This window comes from Pogona vitticeps, chromosome 8, assembly GCF_051106095.1.
Source record: "Pogona vitticeps strain Pit_001003342236 chromosome 8, PviZW2.1, whole genome shotgun sequence".
In the NCBI taxonomy this organism is placed as follows: Eukaryota; Metazoa; Chordata; class Lepidosauria; order Squamata; family Agamidae; genus Pogona; species Pogona vitticeps.
The window spans coordinates 20,056,632-20,076,227 of record NC_135790.1 but is presented as its reverse complement, the minus strand read 5'-3'; the positions used below and the strand labels follow the sequence as shown (position 1 = coordinate 20,076,227).

The following is a 19,596-nucleotide window of genomic DNA, read 5'->3' as shown; positions in this document are numbered from 1 at the left end:
TTCGTCCTCGGGGATGTTGACAAGTCCCAAGTCCCAAGTCTTTGCTACCAAGTCCCAAGTCTGAGTCCCTAATGAAAATAAGCTTTTACTCCAGAGCAAAAGGGAGGGGTAGGCGGGTTCCAAGTCATGAGTTGAGATTGAGTCATTAAAAAACCCCCAACAATCCTGAGTCAAGTTTGAGTTGAGTCGCTGTTGTGACTTAAGTCCAACTCGACAGCGAGGCCAGCGACCAGAGTCCAAATCCCTGTACCTCGTCCATCATCACAATCCTCTTTGTTAGGTGCTGTGGTGCCAGCAGGGGCTTTCCCCCAAGCCATAATACAGTGGGGTCTTGACTTGAGAACTTAATCCGTATTGGAAGGCGGTTCTCAAGTCAAAAAGTCTGTAAGTCAAGTCTCCATTGACCTACAGTGCATTGAAAACCGATTAATCCTGTAACAGGCCGTTTTTGTTCCATTTTGGTTTTTTTCTGGTCTGTAAGTCAAATTTCAGTCTGCAAGTCAAACCTAAATTTTGCGGCCAGAGAAGTCTGTAACTCAAAAAGTCTGTAAGTCAAGCCGTCTGTAAGTCAAGGGTCCACTGTAATAATAAATATAATAACCTTTGAACTGCACAGCTAGAAGGGACCCTATGGATCACCGAGTCCAGCCCCTCTCAAGGACAACTGAACGTCCAACCAGACCTAAGCCACTAAGCTATCCAGCAGTTCATCTGACCTCCTGGGAGAATAATTACAGTCAACTCAACCAAGCAGTCAGCAGCAGTAGTGGAAGGGCATGAGTATGGGTAGGTGTGGATATTTCATAAAGCTTTTAAAAAAACCAACAGTCTACTAGGGAGGGGTTGGTGTCCTCTTCTCAAGTTTTAAGCCAAATATTTCCCAAGACAAATGTCTGGTTGAGCTGTAATTCTGCCTATTTTAAAAAAGCTGCCTGTGTAATTGATTCTGCTGCTTATGAGACAGGGCCAGAAGTGTAGGCGAGATGTGAGAAGCGCCATTGGAAATCTTATTCAGTGTTTGAGATGCCAAGCCACAGGGCCCTGCCCACGGTTTTAAAGATATTTTGGAAGCACTTTCAAAACACATGCAGGCACATAAGGCAGGAGCTCAGAAGGCTGAGCTGTGCACACAAGAACACCACGGGCTGTTATTTCTTTTCTTTTCTATTTAGGCAATATTTTGACAATCGCCACTTTACTTGTCACCGCCATCACAACATACGTAATCCTGCTCTCAGAGCCAGGCAAAATTATGCGTTGAGAATCCTTTTGGTTTTTTATGTAAGTTTTGCATAACTTGCTGCTGCTAATTGCGGCTACTTGACTAAGCACCAGCATAGGAGTCAGCCCCTCAGCAGGTCATGTGACTGACTGTATAACTGAGACACACCCCGGCACCTCGTCAATTAGCTGTCATTAGCGGAGGCAAGCTAAGCAAAACTTGTGCAGCCACAAACAGGATCCTGACTCCTATTTTGGACCACTGCTCAGGAATGTCCCATCCAGCATGGTCCATGTGCAATTTCTCCTTACAGGAGAGCATTCAGATATCTGATTCTCCCATTTGTAATCTGAACAGTATATACACACAACATTATGTGATTTTTCTGATATATAATGATTCTGTCCTTAATACAGAAGCAGGACTAGGGGGAACATGGTGAAGCTTCTAATGATGCCAGCAAATACAGTATTCTGTCGTTTTGGATAAAAAGAAAAGAAAATTGAATTGGGGGAAGAAACAGAAGGAAAGTAATAGATATATAGAGTTGCTATGGATCCAAGGCTAAACCAGTTAAGGGAGCATTTTATAATACTTCTGTTATTTTAAATATTGTTCTTATTCTGAGTTTTTAATATGATAGTTGTTTAGCACTTTTAAAATATTATAATAATTATTTGGGTTTAACTCTTTCTTTTAAATACTGTAAGCCACCTTGGATCCGTTGGGAGAAAAGTGGCATATAAATATCTCAAATAAATAAATAAAATTGTTTAACTGTGGGCCAATATATGAATGCACAGCACGAAAGATCCCTGACTCATGATAATCCAAACTGTGTTGAAAAATTTCCAGCAAAGAGACTTCTGTCTTTTGAGAGTCCATTCCAATGTTGAATACAGTAGCTCTTACTGTCAATAAATTCTTTCATTCAGAATCTTTTCTTGTTTTTTTCTTTTACTTTCTTTCTTTCCTTCCTTCTTTCCTTCTTTCCTTCTTTCCTTCCTTCTTTCCTTCTTTCCTTCCTTCAGTACTTTGAATCTGCTGATTTGAGTCCTACCCTTTTTGGGCAGCCAAAACACATACAGATTTAAAAAGGAAAAAAAAAAGCACTCTTTCTCCATCTTGCTCAAAAGAAAGCCAAAATATTTTTGGCAATAAGAAAAGGCAGCTCTTGAGGTCTTAGAAACTTTATCCACAGGAATAAACCAAGATCTTTCAGTTAAGCATTGACCTATGCAGCTGTAGAACATCGTAACAGCTAAACGCCAGGTATGACTTTATGGTCTCGTCTTTATTTTCAGTACTCCTGTCTCAATTTTCATTGCAAAAGTAGCCCTTTTGAGTCATTGGGTACCCCCCCCCAAGCGCCCATAAAGGCTGATCTGAAGCAGCAAATCAGGTGCAGATGAGAAGAATCAGTCATATGATCACTAAATCATTAGTGAAGCCTGCAACTGCTATGAATCAGCAGTCATCATTTCTCTGCCCTTTAAGCTTTCACTGACAAATATTTACATTTTCCTTATCTATAGAATTTATCCAAACTCCCCAAGCCCTGCATTTGCGGTAAAGGTGCCTTTTTGTGTACATTGACCAAAAGACAACCAAACAGCAAGAACAAGGATAATTTCAAAAGCTCATTTGAGAGGTCCTTTTAAATTTTCTTTTCTTTTCTATTCTTCTTTTTGAGAAAGGGGCCGATGTGGCTCTTTTCTTTTCCGATCTATTAATTAATGCAATTGAATCAATACCCGAGCACGTCTGAAAGGCAAGCTTTTCAGAACCTTATTTCATCTCGTAGCCCTCCATTATGGCAGGAGTGATCATGGCCAGATTTCGCAAGCTGATTTGCAGCGTGTTTTGGCAGGTGTTGACCCAGGTGTCTGACTGGCATTCAGAGAAGATGCACGGGGAAGATGATCCAAGCTCTCAACATCATTTGCATAAAAGGAGAATAGAGAGATAGATCAAAAGGAAAAAGACAGATTTGTTTTTGCCTGAGGAAATTTCACATGGCCCACAGCCATGTGGCTGGCTGCTTCTTTTCTGTCCACCGTGACAGGTTCATCATCTTAGCTCCTAATGAGACCATACCAAGGTGGGCAGAATGAGGTGGTTACCTCAAGTAGCAGAGGCTGGCAGACAGCAGCATGTTGTGTTAGGTGAGGGATTCTATTTCAGCGTTAACCATGACTTGAACCAAGTTAGCCAGGGAGCCCATAACCTAACCTCTGTCCTCCAGGTGAAGTAGATGATGCTCTTTCTATGTCAAAGAAAGAGTTAATTGCCAGTCTAGCTACTTTTTAAAATTGGAATTAGAAAGGAGGAACAGCACAACTTTTCGCTCCCCCTTAAAAATGTCATGGGCCAGGAGAACATGAAGAATACTTCATGATTTTGCACAGTCTTCTTCTCACTCCCTGATTAGCATATACATTCCTTCTCCCTTCCTGTGCAGGAGGTCATTTTGATAAACATTGTGTGTGTGTGTGTGTGTGTGTGTGTGTGTGTGTGTGTGTGTGTGTGTGTGTGTGTGTGTACACACAGTGGTGCCTTGCTAGACGATGATAATCCATTCCACTGAAATCGCTGTTTAGCGAAATCATCGTCTAGCGAAAAGCATTTCCCCATTGGAATGCATTTAAACCTGTTTAATGTGTTCCAATGGGGAAGAATCATTGTTGTCTAGTGAAGATAGGCCATAGGAAAGCCGCTCTGCAAATCGCCAATCAGCTGTTTAAATCACTGTTTTGTGAAGCTTAGGTCCCGAAAACACCTGTTTGCGAGTGCAGAGGGAGCTGTCCAAATCATCGTCTAGCGAAAATAGGTTTGCGAAGCAGGGACCAAACATTTCTATGGCCATGCTAACACCCTGCACCAATTGTAACAATAAACATTATTTCAAATCTCAATCTGAGCACTGTTAGAGTTAAGACAGGTGTAACATAAACCATGGCTTGTGCCGAGAGAGAAAGAGGGGGATAATTCTCAGAAGAATTTTTTTTAAATGTACGATCTTTCTTTTCAGGATGACAGACAATTATTTGCTCCGTGCTGGGTTTCTTATATCCATCACTGAACCAAGTGTTCACTCATACGTATGGAAATAGGGCTTAAGTTTATTGTCACAACTCACTATTTCATGAAGGTCTCTTTGCAAACTTCTATAGCCAAGCTGAGCAACTGTGATCTTCCAGATTTGGTGGAAGGGTGGATGGGCGTGTGAGTAACAGCCTCTCATCATTGGTCTGATGGGAGCTGGAGGCCCCATCATCTCACAGGAGTGAGCTTCCTATTCTTACAGTAACAAAACAAAGCAGGGATTCACGTATAAACTGATCTAATAGGCATTTGAGATGAAACCTTCTCTTGCATTCATCAAATGCAGGAGGGTGAAACAGAGCCATGCCCACTAATCTGTTCCACATTTCTCCAATAGCCAACACATGACACCTTTGTCCTAGAAAGTCTTCTCTCTATCCTACCTTTCTACCTCCACTCTTCTATCTGGAGAACCTCATTTTGCTCATGTTTCATCTCCATGCTTAGCCATTTCCCCCACTGTATCACAAGCATCAATGATGAGTCTGACGTTAGCAATAGGATGACTATGTCAATCCAGCCCGTAGGTCATCTCCTGTACAAGAACAACGCCATCCTGGGACATAAAGATTGTTCGATCTGCTCTACATGTCGTAGAAATTGTGATGTGCTTATCTTCTAAAATTCTGCAAATCAGCAAAATTTCAGTTCTCCAGTTAAGGATTTACTACTACCAAAGGCTTCCCACAGAACCACTGGACAAACTCTTGTCCTTATCTGCTGTGTTCCCCCAACTTGTGAAAATATAGCTTCCAGAAACCTTCCGGATAAAGGAAGGGGGGGAGTGGGTTACAGGAAATACAGTTTAAAGAAAGTATTTTCCATGTTCTGCATTTTTTTAAAAAAATGTAAAATAGCTAATGATTAAAAGCTAAGAGGGTGATGGTTTTTTTGGTTGGTGACAAGACTCAAAGGGCCTTTATTACCATGACACCTGAATACAACCAGTTTCAGCTGATGTTTGGAAATTGAGCAAGATTCACTGTGGACAACCATATAATGCTGTAGACAACCATATAAAGAGATGTCCAGAATAGGGTAGGAACAAATCTTGCCCCAAAGCCATGTCAGAATCGCCAGTGCTGGAGAGACTCACAATCTAACTCAGTGTAAAATAACTTGATGTGACATAACATATCAAACCACTTACGAGGAGCTGTGCATTTTTGGACAAATATTGACATGGAAATGAACTGTGGGCAAGTTGCATTCCTCCAGCTATTAAAAAGATCTCACTGTGAGGGATGGTAGGAAGACAGGTAGACCTCAAGTGTGACATAATTCTAACCATATAGGCTAATAACATTGTTAAAAGAAATACCTAAAACATAAAAATGAAGAGACAATATAAGTAGGATTTCGAGAGAGTCTCCCTAGTAAGTAGGAACAACATATAGACCAGGACATTAGATCACTACCTACGTATTAGTTCATCATCATATATCTCTGTAGCATGGAAGAGACATATGGGGAAGATGTTTTTGGAACCTATGGTTAGGTTGGCTATGTGTTCTACATTACAGAGGAAAGTAGAACATCTGTCTGAAAGGATCTTCTGTTTTCAGGGCTCTGTGATTCAAAACTGGAAGAGAAGGACCATGAAGTTGTCCGTCAACAGCAGTTAACATCTGGCCAGCAGACTGAGTAACAGGCATACAAGATCACTTGGTCACTGCCTTCCTTCATGCATTGCATTCCTACTTAAGTTCTAGCAATTCTTTCTAGCAAATACAGTAGACTGCAAATAGGTATCTGATTTTATCCTCTGTTCTGCTGAGACATAAATGAAGCCTCTTGCAGTTGGACAAGACCCTTGTGCATGTACCCAAGCAGGGCATTGACACATGGATTCATCTGCCATGTTTCAATTTTCAAAAAAGAGAAAGGGTAGTTTCCCTAGAAACAAGAAATGATAGTTTAATATCAAACCTGGGAAATCTATTGCTAGTTTCTGTGTGTCTGTTGGCCATGTGATGCTGGTCGGGAGATCCTGAGAGCAGTCATCCTTCAGAAAGCATCTTTTCTAAGCTTTGGTAAGCATTGGAAGCTTAGATATCCAGGTCAGCATTACAACATTCCCAGAATCCTCACATCCTCCTTTTTATTCTACCGATTGAATTCTGTGCTCTGCAGCTTAAACACCGGTAAGTGTACATATTTCATAAAAGTACAAATTAGTCCCACTTCTTTTTATCAACTGTTCACAACATTTTTAAAAAATGAAAAACAAACGGCCAGACTAAGACAATTCTCGTTTTAGCAATACCTACCTAACTAAAAAGTTTTTAAAAAAAGGTGGAGGAGATAATGTTCAATGCAAACATTATGTAAGGTTTCTCAGGAGAGTTGGAACAGGAGCTGCAGAGAAGTTATAGCTTCCTTTGTTCCGTTAGAAGGGAAGAAGGAAACACATCAGGAAACCAGGCTGAGGAGCACAGGAAACCTCGTTTGGCCTGATAAAAAAGAACTGATGCAAAGTGGGTTGGGATGCAGTTATAAGTCAATCAAACTTGGGAGGAAGGGGGGGGGGAGAAAGGAGGAGGAGAATTTTGAACTGCCCAAGAAGTTTCAAACCTGTAGTGCATCATTGCATGCAACGATGCAAAGCATGTTTATTGATGAGATTAGAGGAGGAACTGCAGGCTGCGTTAGACAACAGAGGTTATGACAACCCTGCGTTCTTCAAGCTAGGAAAAAAAGGGAGGTTCTGTGTGCTAAATCTCTTCCCTGCCCCGATCATTCTGCATTGAAAATATTCCCCATTTCTTGGTGCCAGGCTGAGCTTAACACTGGGATTCCAACCACCTTTTGTTCGTTTTCTGAACCATGATGAACTGCACACGTGGGACACCTTGAGGTTGGAAATAGAGATGAGAAATCAAGACAGGAGGAATGAAGATACCAAAATTACAAAATAAATTTCATCAAGGATGGGAATGGGGGCGTGCACCTCACTCCAACATTTCAAGGCTGGCATTCCCCCCCCCCACCCCCATCGTAAGCCACCAATGATATGCTCTGTCCCTGTTTGGGATCAGCTACTGTGGGACATGATTGTATTATTGTCTCAAGGTTATCACTTCATGAGGTCTAGAAACCTAAGTTTTTTTAAAAAAAAATTAAAAAAATAAACCAGCTCTAGTGATTACAATCTCCAGACAAATCCATATTTGTTTGGAAGGCATTCCCATTATAACCACTGAGAGTTGCTATAAGAAGATTAAAATTAACAAGCTAAGACATCAGAGCAACGTGCCTGGCACTTATAACCCATAGTCACAACAAAGGGGCAAATACCTGATGCTGCCTGAGTCACAAAACAAGGTTTTAGTACCTCCCATTTGATGGATCAACACAAGCTTGCACTGTATTTGAAGGCAGCCATCTAACTCACACAGAACAGACCCAGCAATGTAGTTTACAGCTCTCACCTCTATCACTGTGCTTCTACCTCCTAATTTGGCACCAAAGTCAGAAGCTTCACTCTACCTATTTGGTCACATTGCAATCTAATCCCTGGCAGAAGTAAATTCAGTGGAGATCCCTAGTAACTTTGTGAACCACAGCTATTTGGCAGTGCTAAAATCCAAAGGAATGTAATCTCAATAAATGTATGTAGTGTATCGGTGGTAAGGAAATAATAGATATACGTATTTGAAAAATGGATTGGATTCAGAACAACAGGACAAGTTTATTTTTAAAAGATCCAAAAATTCAGACTCCATGGATTACATAAAGCCTGGGAATAACAAGCAACTTCTAAATCAGAGGTGGGGAAATTTTGGCCCTCCAGATGTGGTTCAATGGCAATGCTCCACATTCCTCACTACTGGAGATGCTAGCTAGGGTTGATGGGAGCTCTTCTCCAAGAACATCTGGAGGGCTACCTTTGCTTACCCCTGCCCTAAGTGAATGAATATAAATGATGTTCTAGACATATACATTATAGATTGGCTCCATATGTAAACTGGGATATCACAGGCAATATTTTTGATCAGAAGCATATGCAAAGAAACAGTTGGAACCAAAGTATTTAATGGGACCACATGTTTTCTAAGAGCCATCTTCTCTAAGCACAGCGTGATTCTAGTGGTGGAGTTTTCTTGGGCTTGGCTAAATCGTTAAGAACAAAATCCTGCTGTTTACGAGCAGTACAAAACATTTGATATGATGCTGCTGTAGGAATCTGACACACAGACGTTCATCATTCCAGTCCAGTTGTTGTTACGTGCTATCAGGTCACTTCCAACTTAGGGTGACCCTAATAGGATTTTTGAGGTATGTGAGCTGTTAAAGGAATGGTTTGTCATTGCTAGCACACACACCCCAGGGAATTCCCATGGCCAAATGGGAATTTGACCCTCTTTCTCCTGGATCCTAATTTGACAATCAATCCACTATAACACTCTCAGTCTCTCATATATAGGCTTTCCATTACTTGTTTCAGAAGCAGGAGAGATGGGGAGGTGAATCACCGTTTTATCAAATGGATACACCCCTGCAAATGAAGATGGGGGAAGGAGCTCACCGCTCCAAGCAATGGCTTGGAAGAAAATCTCATTGATTATAATGAGACGCAAGTCGATACAAGAGCCAGTGTGGTCAGGTTCTGGAATACGATTCAGAACATCAGAATCTTATGTCCCCGACTGAGGATAGAGGAGAGCTGATCCACAGATAGGACTTTGAGCTTGCCATAGGACAGGCAACACAAAAATGTAACAAGCTAGCAAGCTGGCTGGATAGCTCAGTAGTTTAGGTATCTGTCTGCGGAGCCAGAGGCTGGAGGTTCGATTCCCCGCTGTGCCTCCTAGGAGAAGAGCCAGCCTGTGTGGCTTTGGGCAAGCTGCACCGTCCCAGGGCACCCGCAGAAGAAGAGAATGGTAAGCCAGCTCTGTCTATTTGGTACCTAGAAAACTCTGGAATGTTTTGCCCTATGTCAGAATCAACTTGATGGGGCACACACAGACACATGCACACACAATATATAACAGAAAGATGAGAATGTGCAAATTATGCCAAGAGAAACCAATGAGTAAAACTGAAATCTTTGACTTGTATGCAAAGTAGACATGCAATTATTAATTTATTTAGTTGTGCCACCCACAAAAAAAAGAAAATGAGGCTCAGAAGGTATAGAAATATTTTTTAAAAAAATGATATGAATGTGCTCATGCCAGAGTTTATTTCTCAAAGTTTTATAAAATGCAGATCTCACATGTTCAAAACCCTCTCTTGCACTCGTGTCATTTCAAAAAGAAACTCTGGAAATTTGAGCATCCTTTTTTGAATTTCTCATTTTTAAAAAATCTTGAACAGATTATGCCTGGCAGTGAAACATGTTTTTATCAGTGTTTTCTGTCACCCTGCACAACAGCAACAAAAGCTACAGCACTTCTCTATCATCTTTTGCTACAGACTCGATACAGGTCAATTTTGAGTGCAAATTGCAAGAGCAACTTACTGGGATTTTGGCAATCAAGGAAGCAAGCTTTGGTCTATTATTAGTCCATTACCACTATTCAAAAAGCTATCTTTAGCCTTCTTTTCAGACATGGAAAATCAAAATAAAACTTTCTTTCATCCTTTACTCAAAGAAAATTGCTAGCCCAGTGGCTACTACCAGATAAATTCCTATTGGATTCATGCTAAGGGTCTGGCTTCTGAACTCTAGCAAGGTTTATGTTATATTCTAGATTAAATAACACAAGCAGCTGCCTTATCCCAGGCCAGATAAGATGCCCATGTAGCACAGAACTGCTTAATTTGACTGATCACATGCGTTCAAGGCCTTAGTCAGAAAAGCACTCCAAAAGAGGCACCTTTTTATGAACCGATGATGATGGAGGTGCTGATCAAAATAGCAGACCCTAGCCTGAAACTAGGGGGCAGAGTTGCAACAGGGATGCAAAGGGCAAAGGGCACATTAACTGCTTTGTAAGATAATGGTCAAGAAGAAAAAGAAACATGGATTGTGTATGTACAGCTCTCACCTCTATGGTGTTGCAAAAATACTATCACAGATAGATGGATGCATATATCACATGCAGAGGTCCCCAGCCTTACAACAAGGGCTTTAAAAGAAAGCTATGACATGGACATGGATATGGATGGTTGCTAGAGACAGACACAAAATAAAAAAAAAAATGAATTGCAAAATTTGTCAAAAATCACTAATTCAACGATTCATATTCGCCCCCCAGGAAAGTTCCCCCAAGAGACACCGAAATGACAGAGAAGTTTTCCCTGACTCTCCTCTACAATTCCTCCAAGTTTCATGAGGACTGGATTTCCCCAAGCTGGCTGCTAAAGGGCATTTTCCTGGGGAGACCCACTTTGCAGGTGTATGACTTGGATTTCTCAAACTAACCTCCACCAAACTTGGAGGGCTAATAGAGGACAGACAGCAGAGGCTTCTCTGCAATTTTGGTATCTCTAGATGCTGGGAGAGGTGTTTCATAAGATTTTAAAGACAAGCACAAATTGACAAATCAGTTTGTCAATTAATCAGAAAAAATGTAAATTTGTTTTTATGATTCGTCAACCTTGATAAATCACAAATTAGAATGAATCACCATTTTTCAGATTCATGTCCATCTCTAATGGTTATTTTACTTGGTATGGGAAAGCCTTTGACTTTCCCATATCAAACTTTCCCTTATGCAAGTTTCATGCGTAAACAATGGTCTTAATTCAAGAGATATTTGTACAACATGTACCATATTCTGGCAATCTGTACTAGCGATGGAAGACTACAGTGAACTTTGAAGATTATGAAAGACACCGAGATATAAAGAGAACTACAGTGTTGTATACTCCTACCACTGCTTTTTATACTCTGATAACATCTTTAGAAAAGCACTTGCTTATTCAAATGACGGCATCACTGTCAATGGATTGGTAACCAATAACATTCTACACATTGACATTATAATGTTAATAACAGAGAGTTATGATGGTTTCCATAGGTTTCTCAATACAGTCAATTTTGTAAGCAATGAACAGGGTGTAAAAACAAAATGCTAAGAAAGCCAAGTTCATGGTAATCAATAAAAAGCAAGCTGCCCACAGAAACAGTTGAAGATCCAAAATGAAAGTATAGAACATGTTTCCAAGTTTGAGTATTTTGGGATTTGAATAAGCAGTGGAATCATAGCCATGGAACAGAAGTCGGAGCGGTGATGGGCTGGAGTAGCTTCCTTACATAAAGAAAGGAATATGTAACAAAAGCATAAAATGAGATTTGAGAACGTCATGGACTTTTAACGCAGGGTATAAAAAATTGAAAGCATTTGAAATCGGTTGTAGGCTTCTAAGAAGTTCATAGACAGAGAGGGTGACCAATGAAGAAATACTAAGATAAATGAATAAAAACCAAGAAAGCATAAAATACTAAATATTTTGGTCACATAATAGGAAATAAATTGTAATTCCTACAGCTTATTTTTCAACATAAATGGGGAATATATTTTGGGCTGAAAAACCATGAAATCTGGTTTGAATGCAATATAGGATCACAGTTCTGAGTTGCTGCAGCTAAATGCAGAAGAGCCATGATGATGTTAGGAGAAGATAAGGCAGAAAGCTGGCTTTAACAAAGACTATTGGTCCATTTAGTGCGGGGTTGCCTTTTTCAACCTGGCTGAGCTTTAAAGCCTCACAGACAGAGAGAGGACCTTTTAATAATCCTTTTAACAACCTGTTCCATGAAGCTTGGTGACTGAGGGATTCTGGGCATTGTAGTCAATTTTTCCAAGCGCTGACTAAACCTGGGAGGACCTTTCCACACATAGGACCTGTACACAGTTCAGCCTCAGAGGTGCCCACAGTATGATGTAGCAGAGACCGATTCTGCCTGAATATTCAGAAGATCTTGTACACGTCCATGTGTTCAAAATCTGGAACTTTATTAATGGAGGACACGTGATGCTAGTTTTGTTTTAATGTAAACACACAAGTTCAAGAGTAACCTCAGCCATGTACTAGAGCAGCAGTTCCCAACCTTGGGCCTCCAGATGTTCTTGGACTACAACTCCCAGAAATCCTGGCTAGCGCAGCTAGTGGTGAAGGCTTCTGGGAGCTTTAGTCCAAGAACCTCTGGGGGCCCAAAGTTGGAACCACTGTTTTAGAGCAGTGGTCCCCATCCTTGGGCGTCCACATGTTCTTGGACTACATCTCCCAAAAACCTTCACCACCACCTCTGCTGGCCAGGATTTCTGGGAGTTGAAGTCCAAGAACTTCTGGAGGCCCAAGGTTGGGAACCACTGTTTTAGAGGACACATATATGGTCAGTGCATATAGTCTTTTCTCAGATGGCAGAAAATGGGCGCAGGTCTGCAGTACACAAACCAATCTCCAGCTTCGAAGCTGGATAAACACACGGACACTGAAAGGCTTCTGAGTAGCCGACCTTTTCCATTCGGGCCACACAAACCATTCCCCGCAATGATCTTTTCTCCTCCGTCCGTTATATTGTGGCAAACCGAATGTTCACAGCAGAACAGCAGCTGCATAAAAATGCTTGTTACGGTTAGGATTTTGCCAGGTGCACTGATAGCGGTGTCTTGTCTGGCTGAGGACTGAAACACCACAGATGCCCTATGGCCCATCTCCTGGAACATTTTAAGCAGACACTACACAAGCTGTTAAACTTCAAGGTGCTCTCCACCCCATCATCTTTACAAACTGTGGCTTGGCCTCCTGGGAAATTATCAGGCTCCGTTTCCTAAACTCATCCACATTATTTTACAGTCCCTGCCTCTTTTTCTGCCACACTGAAGTCATTCTCCAGATCTGATTGGTATAGGAGCTGACTGTTTGCAAAGAATGATTTTAGCTCCTAACTCCTTAATGTTAAGTTTTAATACAAACACAGATGGGAGATGGCTATTTGACCTAATAGCCAATAGCAAACTTGCTATTTGGACTCTAATGGCCAACATTAGAGTTAATTGAATTGCCATTAAAAAAAGCAACATCCCAAACTCCAGTTTGACTCGGCGCCAAAAAATTATCCACTCATATAATGATGGCGCATCAGACATCAAACAAAATGGCTGGAATCCTGGGGTGTGGCTACGCAAAAGGCGTAACTTTGGGAGGCAAACTGCCCCGAGTTAAGGAATCTCTGTAGACATTATCTGATACATGCCATCATGCAACTGAGCACCCAACATTGTCCATGGAGATTCCCGAACCTGAGCAAAAGTTATGTTTTTTTCTAACAGCATAACAGGGTTTTGCCAATGTGTCTCAGCTTATTTTATGTTTCATTGTCTTTAAACATTACTGCGTTTTGAATTACATTTTTAATGCTTTAATTAATAGACTGTTGCCTCCCCTTTAATTGGGATATAGGGTGGGATATATGGAATAAACACACTCCAATCTATCCATACCAGTGCTGGGATAATGGGAGTTGTGATCCAAAAGAGCAAGAGGCTTCACCATGGGTGGGAGGATCGTGATTCAGACCTACACAGCTTCTACAGTGCTGCAAAATCTTGGTTCAACCAGATTTTTTTTTCCAGACTGTTCACCTGCCTGTGAGCAAACCCAGCCGGGGAGACGTGGCTGCAAGAACCCCTTTTTAGCATAGAATAATAAATCATTCCATATTTCCACATAACTGCCTTCTTTGGTGCCACAGCATGGCTTGTTATTTTCCCTTAGTGTAAGGCAAGCATAACTCATTGCTTACATTAAATGCTGTAAACAGACAAACCCAAGATCATTGGAACATCATTAATACTACATTTTCACACAAGTTAGACACAATATAAATGGTGGCTACGAACCACTTCACCTTTATTCTAGGCAGATGGATAGATAGATATCTAAGATTTTATTAATACCATAAAATTGTACTAAGATGTTATTAATACCACTGAAATGTTTGCAAACAGATCATTCAGTCTTAAACCTTGAGATTAGCTCTCACATTCTGCTGGGAAAACACTTATGGCGTTTTAGATCTAGAACCCATGCACCCTAATGGGGAAAACTTTATTTGCTTATCCTAACTGGTGTGGTGTTTCCTAACCTTGGGCCTCCAGATGTTCTTGGACTACAACTCCCAGAAATCCTAGGTAGCACATCTAGTGGTGAAGGCTTCCAGGAATTTTAGTTCAAGAACATCTGGAGACTCAAGGTTGGGAAGCACTGATATACTGGAACCAGGGAACAGACTGGTTTTCCAGACAGAGTTTGCTTTGGGGGAGCAGGTTTAAGACACAGCACCCCATAATTAACACAACCTGTCCCACTGCCATCTCATTGTGCTGCAATGATAGAAGCTCTTGCCCAAGACATCCGCCACCACTATGGTCATGTTATATCTTCAGATCTGCCTTTCTCGCTCTTTATGCAATCAGGGTGGTGGGGTGATTATAATACTGGATTCTATAGGAGGAATCTGGGAAATTCAGGAGAAAAATGAACTTTTCCAAGCTGGGGGGGGGGGCTGGAATGCTGAGACCGAGCCTCATTGTTACTTCTCACGTCTAGATGGATGGTGCTGTTTTGGCTGCAGAAGGACCCAGAACATTGCTAATGATACAGATGATAGTACTCCTAATCTGTTCTTTTCCAGAAGTGTGAAGATAGGTGATGCTACGTTTGTTATGGAGCATGGAAATGTATGAAGTGGCAAACCCAGGAAACAGATTAACCATCAAGAATACATGGCTATCACCCCCTTGAGTCCTTTCGAGGAGCAGGGAAAATATTTTAAATAAATAAACAAAACAAAATAAATAGATCTTAGGGACTTTTCCTGACTTATCCAACAGCTTTGTGATTGTGGAGGCACATGAACAACTGGAATGCTGAGCTGGAACCCAGGTTGATGCCAACATCCAGGTGAAGACTGGAAGCTATCTTATGAGGATCCAGGTCATTGGTCCACCTGGGTCAATGTCATTGACTCCAGACTCACAGCAACCCTCCATCATTGCAAACTAGGCGTCTTCCCTATTTAAATTCTGTGCCATCAAGTTGGAACTGACTTATAGCAACCCTGATGGGGCTTTCAAGGTAAGTGAGACATTTAAGGAGCGGCTTTACCAGTTCCACTCCCCCAGTGAGTTTTTGTGGCCAAGTGGGGATTCAGACCCTTTTCTCCAGAGATCTAGTCCACCACTCTATCCACTACACCAGGGGTCCCCAACCTTGGGCTTCCAGATGTTCTTGGACTTCCACTCCCAGAAATCCTAGCCAGCAGAGGTTGTGGTGAAGGCTTCTGGCAGTTGTAGTCCAAGAACATCTGGAGGCCCAAGGTTGGGGACCACTGCACTACAACACTAGTTCTTAACGTTACTCAGATGTTTTTGGACTGCAACTCCCAGAAGCCTTCACCATCAGTTGCAGTCCAAAAAACATCTGAGTCACAAAGGTTAAGAACCAGCGCACTACGACACACTGGGTTCTTTCCTAGCCCAACTTCAAGATCCATGGCAGTTCTTCATGGTCTCCAATTCCAACATGAACCAGTCCTTCATCCTAGTTCAGCTTTGGAAATCAGAACAGATCAGATAGGTTTATCACTCAGGGAGACGAAAAAGAAAAAAAAGAGTGTAAATGAATAAAATGGATTAACTTTTTTTAAAAAAATCTGGGAAATTAGCTCTCTGTCTGTCTGTCTGTCTGTCTGTCTCTCCCTCTCTCTCTGTGTGTGTATTAAAAGGAACTGGGAGTATGCCTATCCAGCTGTGGTTTGAGACCAGCAGGAGACTGCTTGAAGAACTGGGCTGCTTTCCAGGAGATGGTGGTTAGAAGAGGACAAAATAGCTGAAGGCTGCCTAGCAGCAATCTTAGCAGCAACAGCCCCCGCCTTGCCTGCCAGGTCATCTTCGCGTTCGTTTCACCTCCCTTCCAGGTGGGAAACCTGCACTTGCTGTCACCCTCCCAGGCAAATCTGGCCGCCCAGGGGGTGACTCCCATCCACGAGGGTTGGATTCGGCACAGATCCGTTGCGGGTGGAGGGGCAGCGAGAGAGGGAGAGGAAATTGCTAACACCCCGCCCTGCCTTGCCTTGCCTCGCCTTGCCTGCCTCTCTCCCTCCTCCCACACCGAACACACCCACGGCGTCCTAGCGCGGGGCTTCGCCTCGTCTCGCCTGCCGTCGGGTTTTGTAGGCTTGCCACCGAGCGACACACACAAGGATCGCAAAAAGCAAACCAGCCCCGCGCTCTGAGGTTGTCTCCTCTTTACAAAGACACAGAAGGGGAGCGAGTGGAGGGAGGAGGGGGAGAAGAGAGGGGGACGCATAGAAAGCATCTGCTTTCTCCCAGGGGCCCAGATCCAAAGCGTGCGCCTGGCGCACCCAGCCCTCTGAAAGGGGCCGGGGACACATCGCCAGAAGTGTCGCGAACCACCTTTGCTTCTCCGAGGAAAGGAGGGGTTAATTCTCAGACGATCGCGGTTATAAATCCAACAGGCGGGGGATGAAGCGAAATAGAAAAAAATTCTCTGGTTAAGTAATTGACTCTGTTTAAGGCGCTCCCCTAAACAAGGGAGGAAACAAACTCGCTTCGAAATCGGGTCCCTTCCAGGCCATCCAGTCATAATAGCCTTCCCCCAGTGGATGCCGAGTCAGGAAAGCATTGCTTACTGAGGGGTAAAGCACTGAAATAACGCATGGAACTCAAAATAGGCGTTTTCTGAATTTCAAACGAATCCCCTCTTTCCGCGTCAAACGAAACGTAAGCGGCTGCATCCACCGATCCCTCTCCCTCTTGGACCGTATTCCGTTCCGACAACTCCAAGGGAGACCCAAAGCCAAAGAGTCCGGGACAGTTCATTCTTCTCCAACCAAAAACTTTCCCTGACAGGGCCTTCCCGCTTTTCCCGCGGCCTCCCGCGACAGCAGGTCGGCCTCCGAAGCGGCTACTGAGTTTGGGGGCGGGGGAAGGGAACTGCAGCAGACTAACGGAAAGGAGAAAAAAAAAGAGATCGTAACAGAGGCTACGAATCTGTATATTCCAAAGCGGTTCGGGAAGAATAGATTGGGCTGGGCTAGCCTGAGCGGCGGTTGCCCCCGGAGTGTAATGATGGCCCGAGGACGCACGGTTGCGCTCTGGCGCGCCCAGGGACTCCTGCGCCGATTTGCATGGGGAACAACGTGAGTTTTTTTGGGCAGCAAAAGTCGAGAGAAAGTTGGGGCGGGAAAAGGAGGGGAAAAGGCAGCTGGAGGATGTGAAGACACGGAACCAAAGGCGAAACGGCGCATCCCGGGCGCAATGAACACTTTTCAGGTCCCCTTTCCAAACCATCCGCGGGACACGCGCGCCCTGCGCAACACAACACACCGCGCCCTCCTCGGGCGCCCGGCTGGGCTCAAGCCATCGCTCGCCTTCCCGGCCGCCTCTTACCTTAATAGTCCCGTCCATCGAGAAGGATTGCTCGCGGAGGCGGTCAATAAGCCACACATTGACCCGGTTTAGCTGCGCGCTCGGAGGAAGCTCCCCAGAGTCTCAGAAGGACCAGGGATTTACGATTCCTGCCCGCTTGCTCTCACTCGCTCAACTCTCTCGCTCTCTCTGACGTTTTCATTCTTGCGGCGAAGCGAAAGAGCGACAGTTTTTAACCGGATGAAACGTTTTTTTCCTGCTAATTTTGGGAAGTGAAGTCACTCGGAGAGGAAACTTTGTGTCTGCTGGCGGCGTCCTGCCTTCTTGATAAAAAAATATATATTTTTCTGCGTGCGTATATGTGCGCGCCCGCGTGCAAGCAGGCTCTTACGCGCCTGCAGGACAAAAGCTTTTTAGGGTTGCTCAGAACCTGGGAGTTTCTGTTTTTGAGGGTTGTTTTTTTTGTCTGTTTGTTTTTGAATTGCCCGGTTCAGAGGCAGGAATGACTTAACGCCTCTCCCCGTTGTGTCACTCTTTAATAATAACTTTTTTAAAGGGTCCCTCTGGAATTTTGCAAATCTCAAAATATGTACATATTTGGTGAAAGCAAAGATGCGACACAATGTGATCCTTATCGCAGTCTAAATCTAGACCGGGATGAAATCCCCGCAGTGATTAATAGATGTTGGCACAATAGCTCAGTGGTTAGGTATCGAACCAGAGGTTGGGAGTTCGATTCTCTACTGTGACTCTTGTGAATAGAGCCAGCCTGTGTAGCCTTGAGCAAGCTGCACAGTCCCAGGGCGGCCGGGGAGAAGGGAAGGATAAACCACATTTGAGTATTCTCTACCTGGAAACCTCTGAAAAGGGTCGTCATAACTTAGAATTGACTTGACAGCACATGATGATTAAATATATATATATTCATCATTTTTAATTCTCTCCGACCCGCCAGTCTCAGGCTAAATTTCGAAGGTTGTGTATACTAATTCAACCTGGGTTTGTCTAGTTAACAATGGAGGCAGCGGCGCTCCTCTCTTTTAGACAGATGGGGCTTTCACACAGCCAGTCAGAAGAGAAACTTTTAATGAAGGTTTGTCTTTTGTTTTTTTCGTTTTTCTTCTCCGTTTTCGCTCTCAACTGGGATTGTCAAGAGAACTGCCATTTATTGCCAGCAGAGAGAGAGAGAAAGAGAAAGCGAGCAGGTATAGTAAGGAAAGAGGCAGATGCAGTTACACGTGCCTATGTATGCGTGTGTTTGCGGGCGCGCGTGTAATGTGCTTTGTGAAGTTCGCTTGCATTTGGACTGGCTTTGTGTGGCCAAGAGTGACATGGTGTCTAGAAGAAAAATCTTGAGCACGATATTGCAAACTTAATCATTTCTTCTCCCAGCAGCTGTTTTCAGCTGTCTTTGTTTCTACTTCTGCGCAAACTTCCTCGGGTGGCAGCGCTCCCCATTAAATCAGATTGGGCCGCAGGTAAGCACAGAATCCTACCCTCTTGTGTTTTCAAACAATACACCTGCACCAGAGCAAGGGAGCTACGAACATGCAGGGACCTTCTTTTAAAGCAAAATGGAAAACAGCCCGTCTAGACCATCCTGAGGCCAGTGCATCTTAAAACATGCCGTGTTAACAGGTTAAAACAATCCCTCCAGCCGTCTGTTTCTACCTGCCCATTTATCTATTCCTACCTAGAAGTAAAGTTCCATTGAACTTCGTAGGGTTTACTCTGTAGTATCCACGCTTGGGATGGAGTTTTTGGAAAGGTGCGATTCAAGGGACTGGGGAACACAGTGCTAAGAAGGTTGACTCGGAAGTCAGTGTTCATTTATTTCTATGGTTCTTTGCTTCGATGCGTCCACAGGATCGCGCCCTAAACAGAGAGGCCGTGCCCCAGCTCCTTAAGCTGTGGATGGAT

General features: G+C 43.2%; 1 protein-coding gene across 7 annotated transcripts in view; it reads right to left on the bottom strand.

Annotated features, from left to right (window-relative positions):
- The window catches only part of FLI1 (Fli-1 proto-oncogene, ETS transcription factor), a 121,732-nt gene that overhangs the window by 74,603 nt on the left and 27,533 nt on the right, over positions 1-19,596 (bottom strand). Inside the window, exon 1 of one of the 7 annotated variants that reach the window (XM_072979021.2) lies at positions 17,698-18,074. The exons of 5 other annotated variants lie outside the window; for them this stretch is intronic. In XM_072979021.2, coding sequence (XP_072835122.2) covers positions 17,698-17,715 — 18 coding nt within the window. In that variant the 5' untranslated portion in view covers positions 17,716-18,074. Of the gene's footprint in view, positions 1-17,697; positions 18,075-19,596 lie in introns of those variants that run through there. One more of the 7 variants, XM_072979023.2, reaches the window with a different exon arrangement.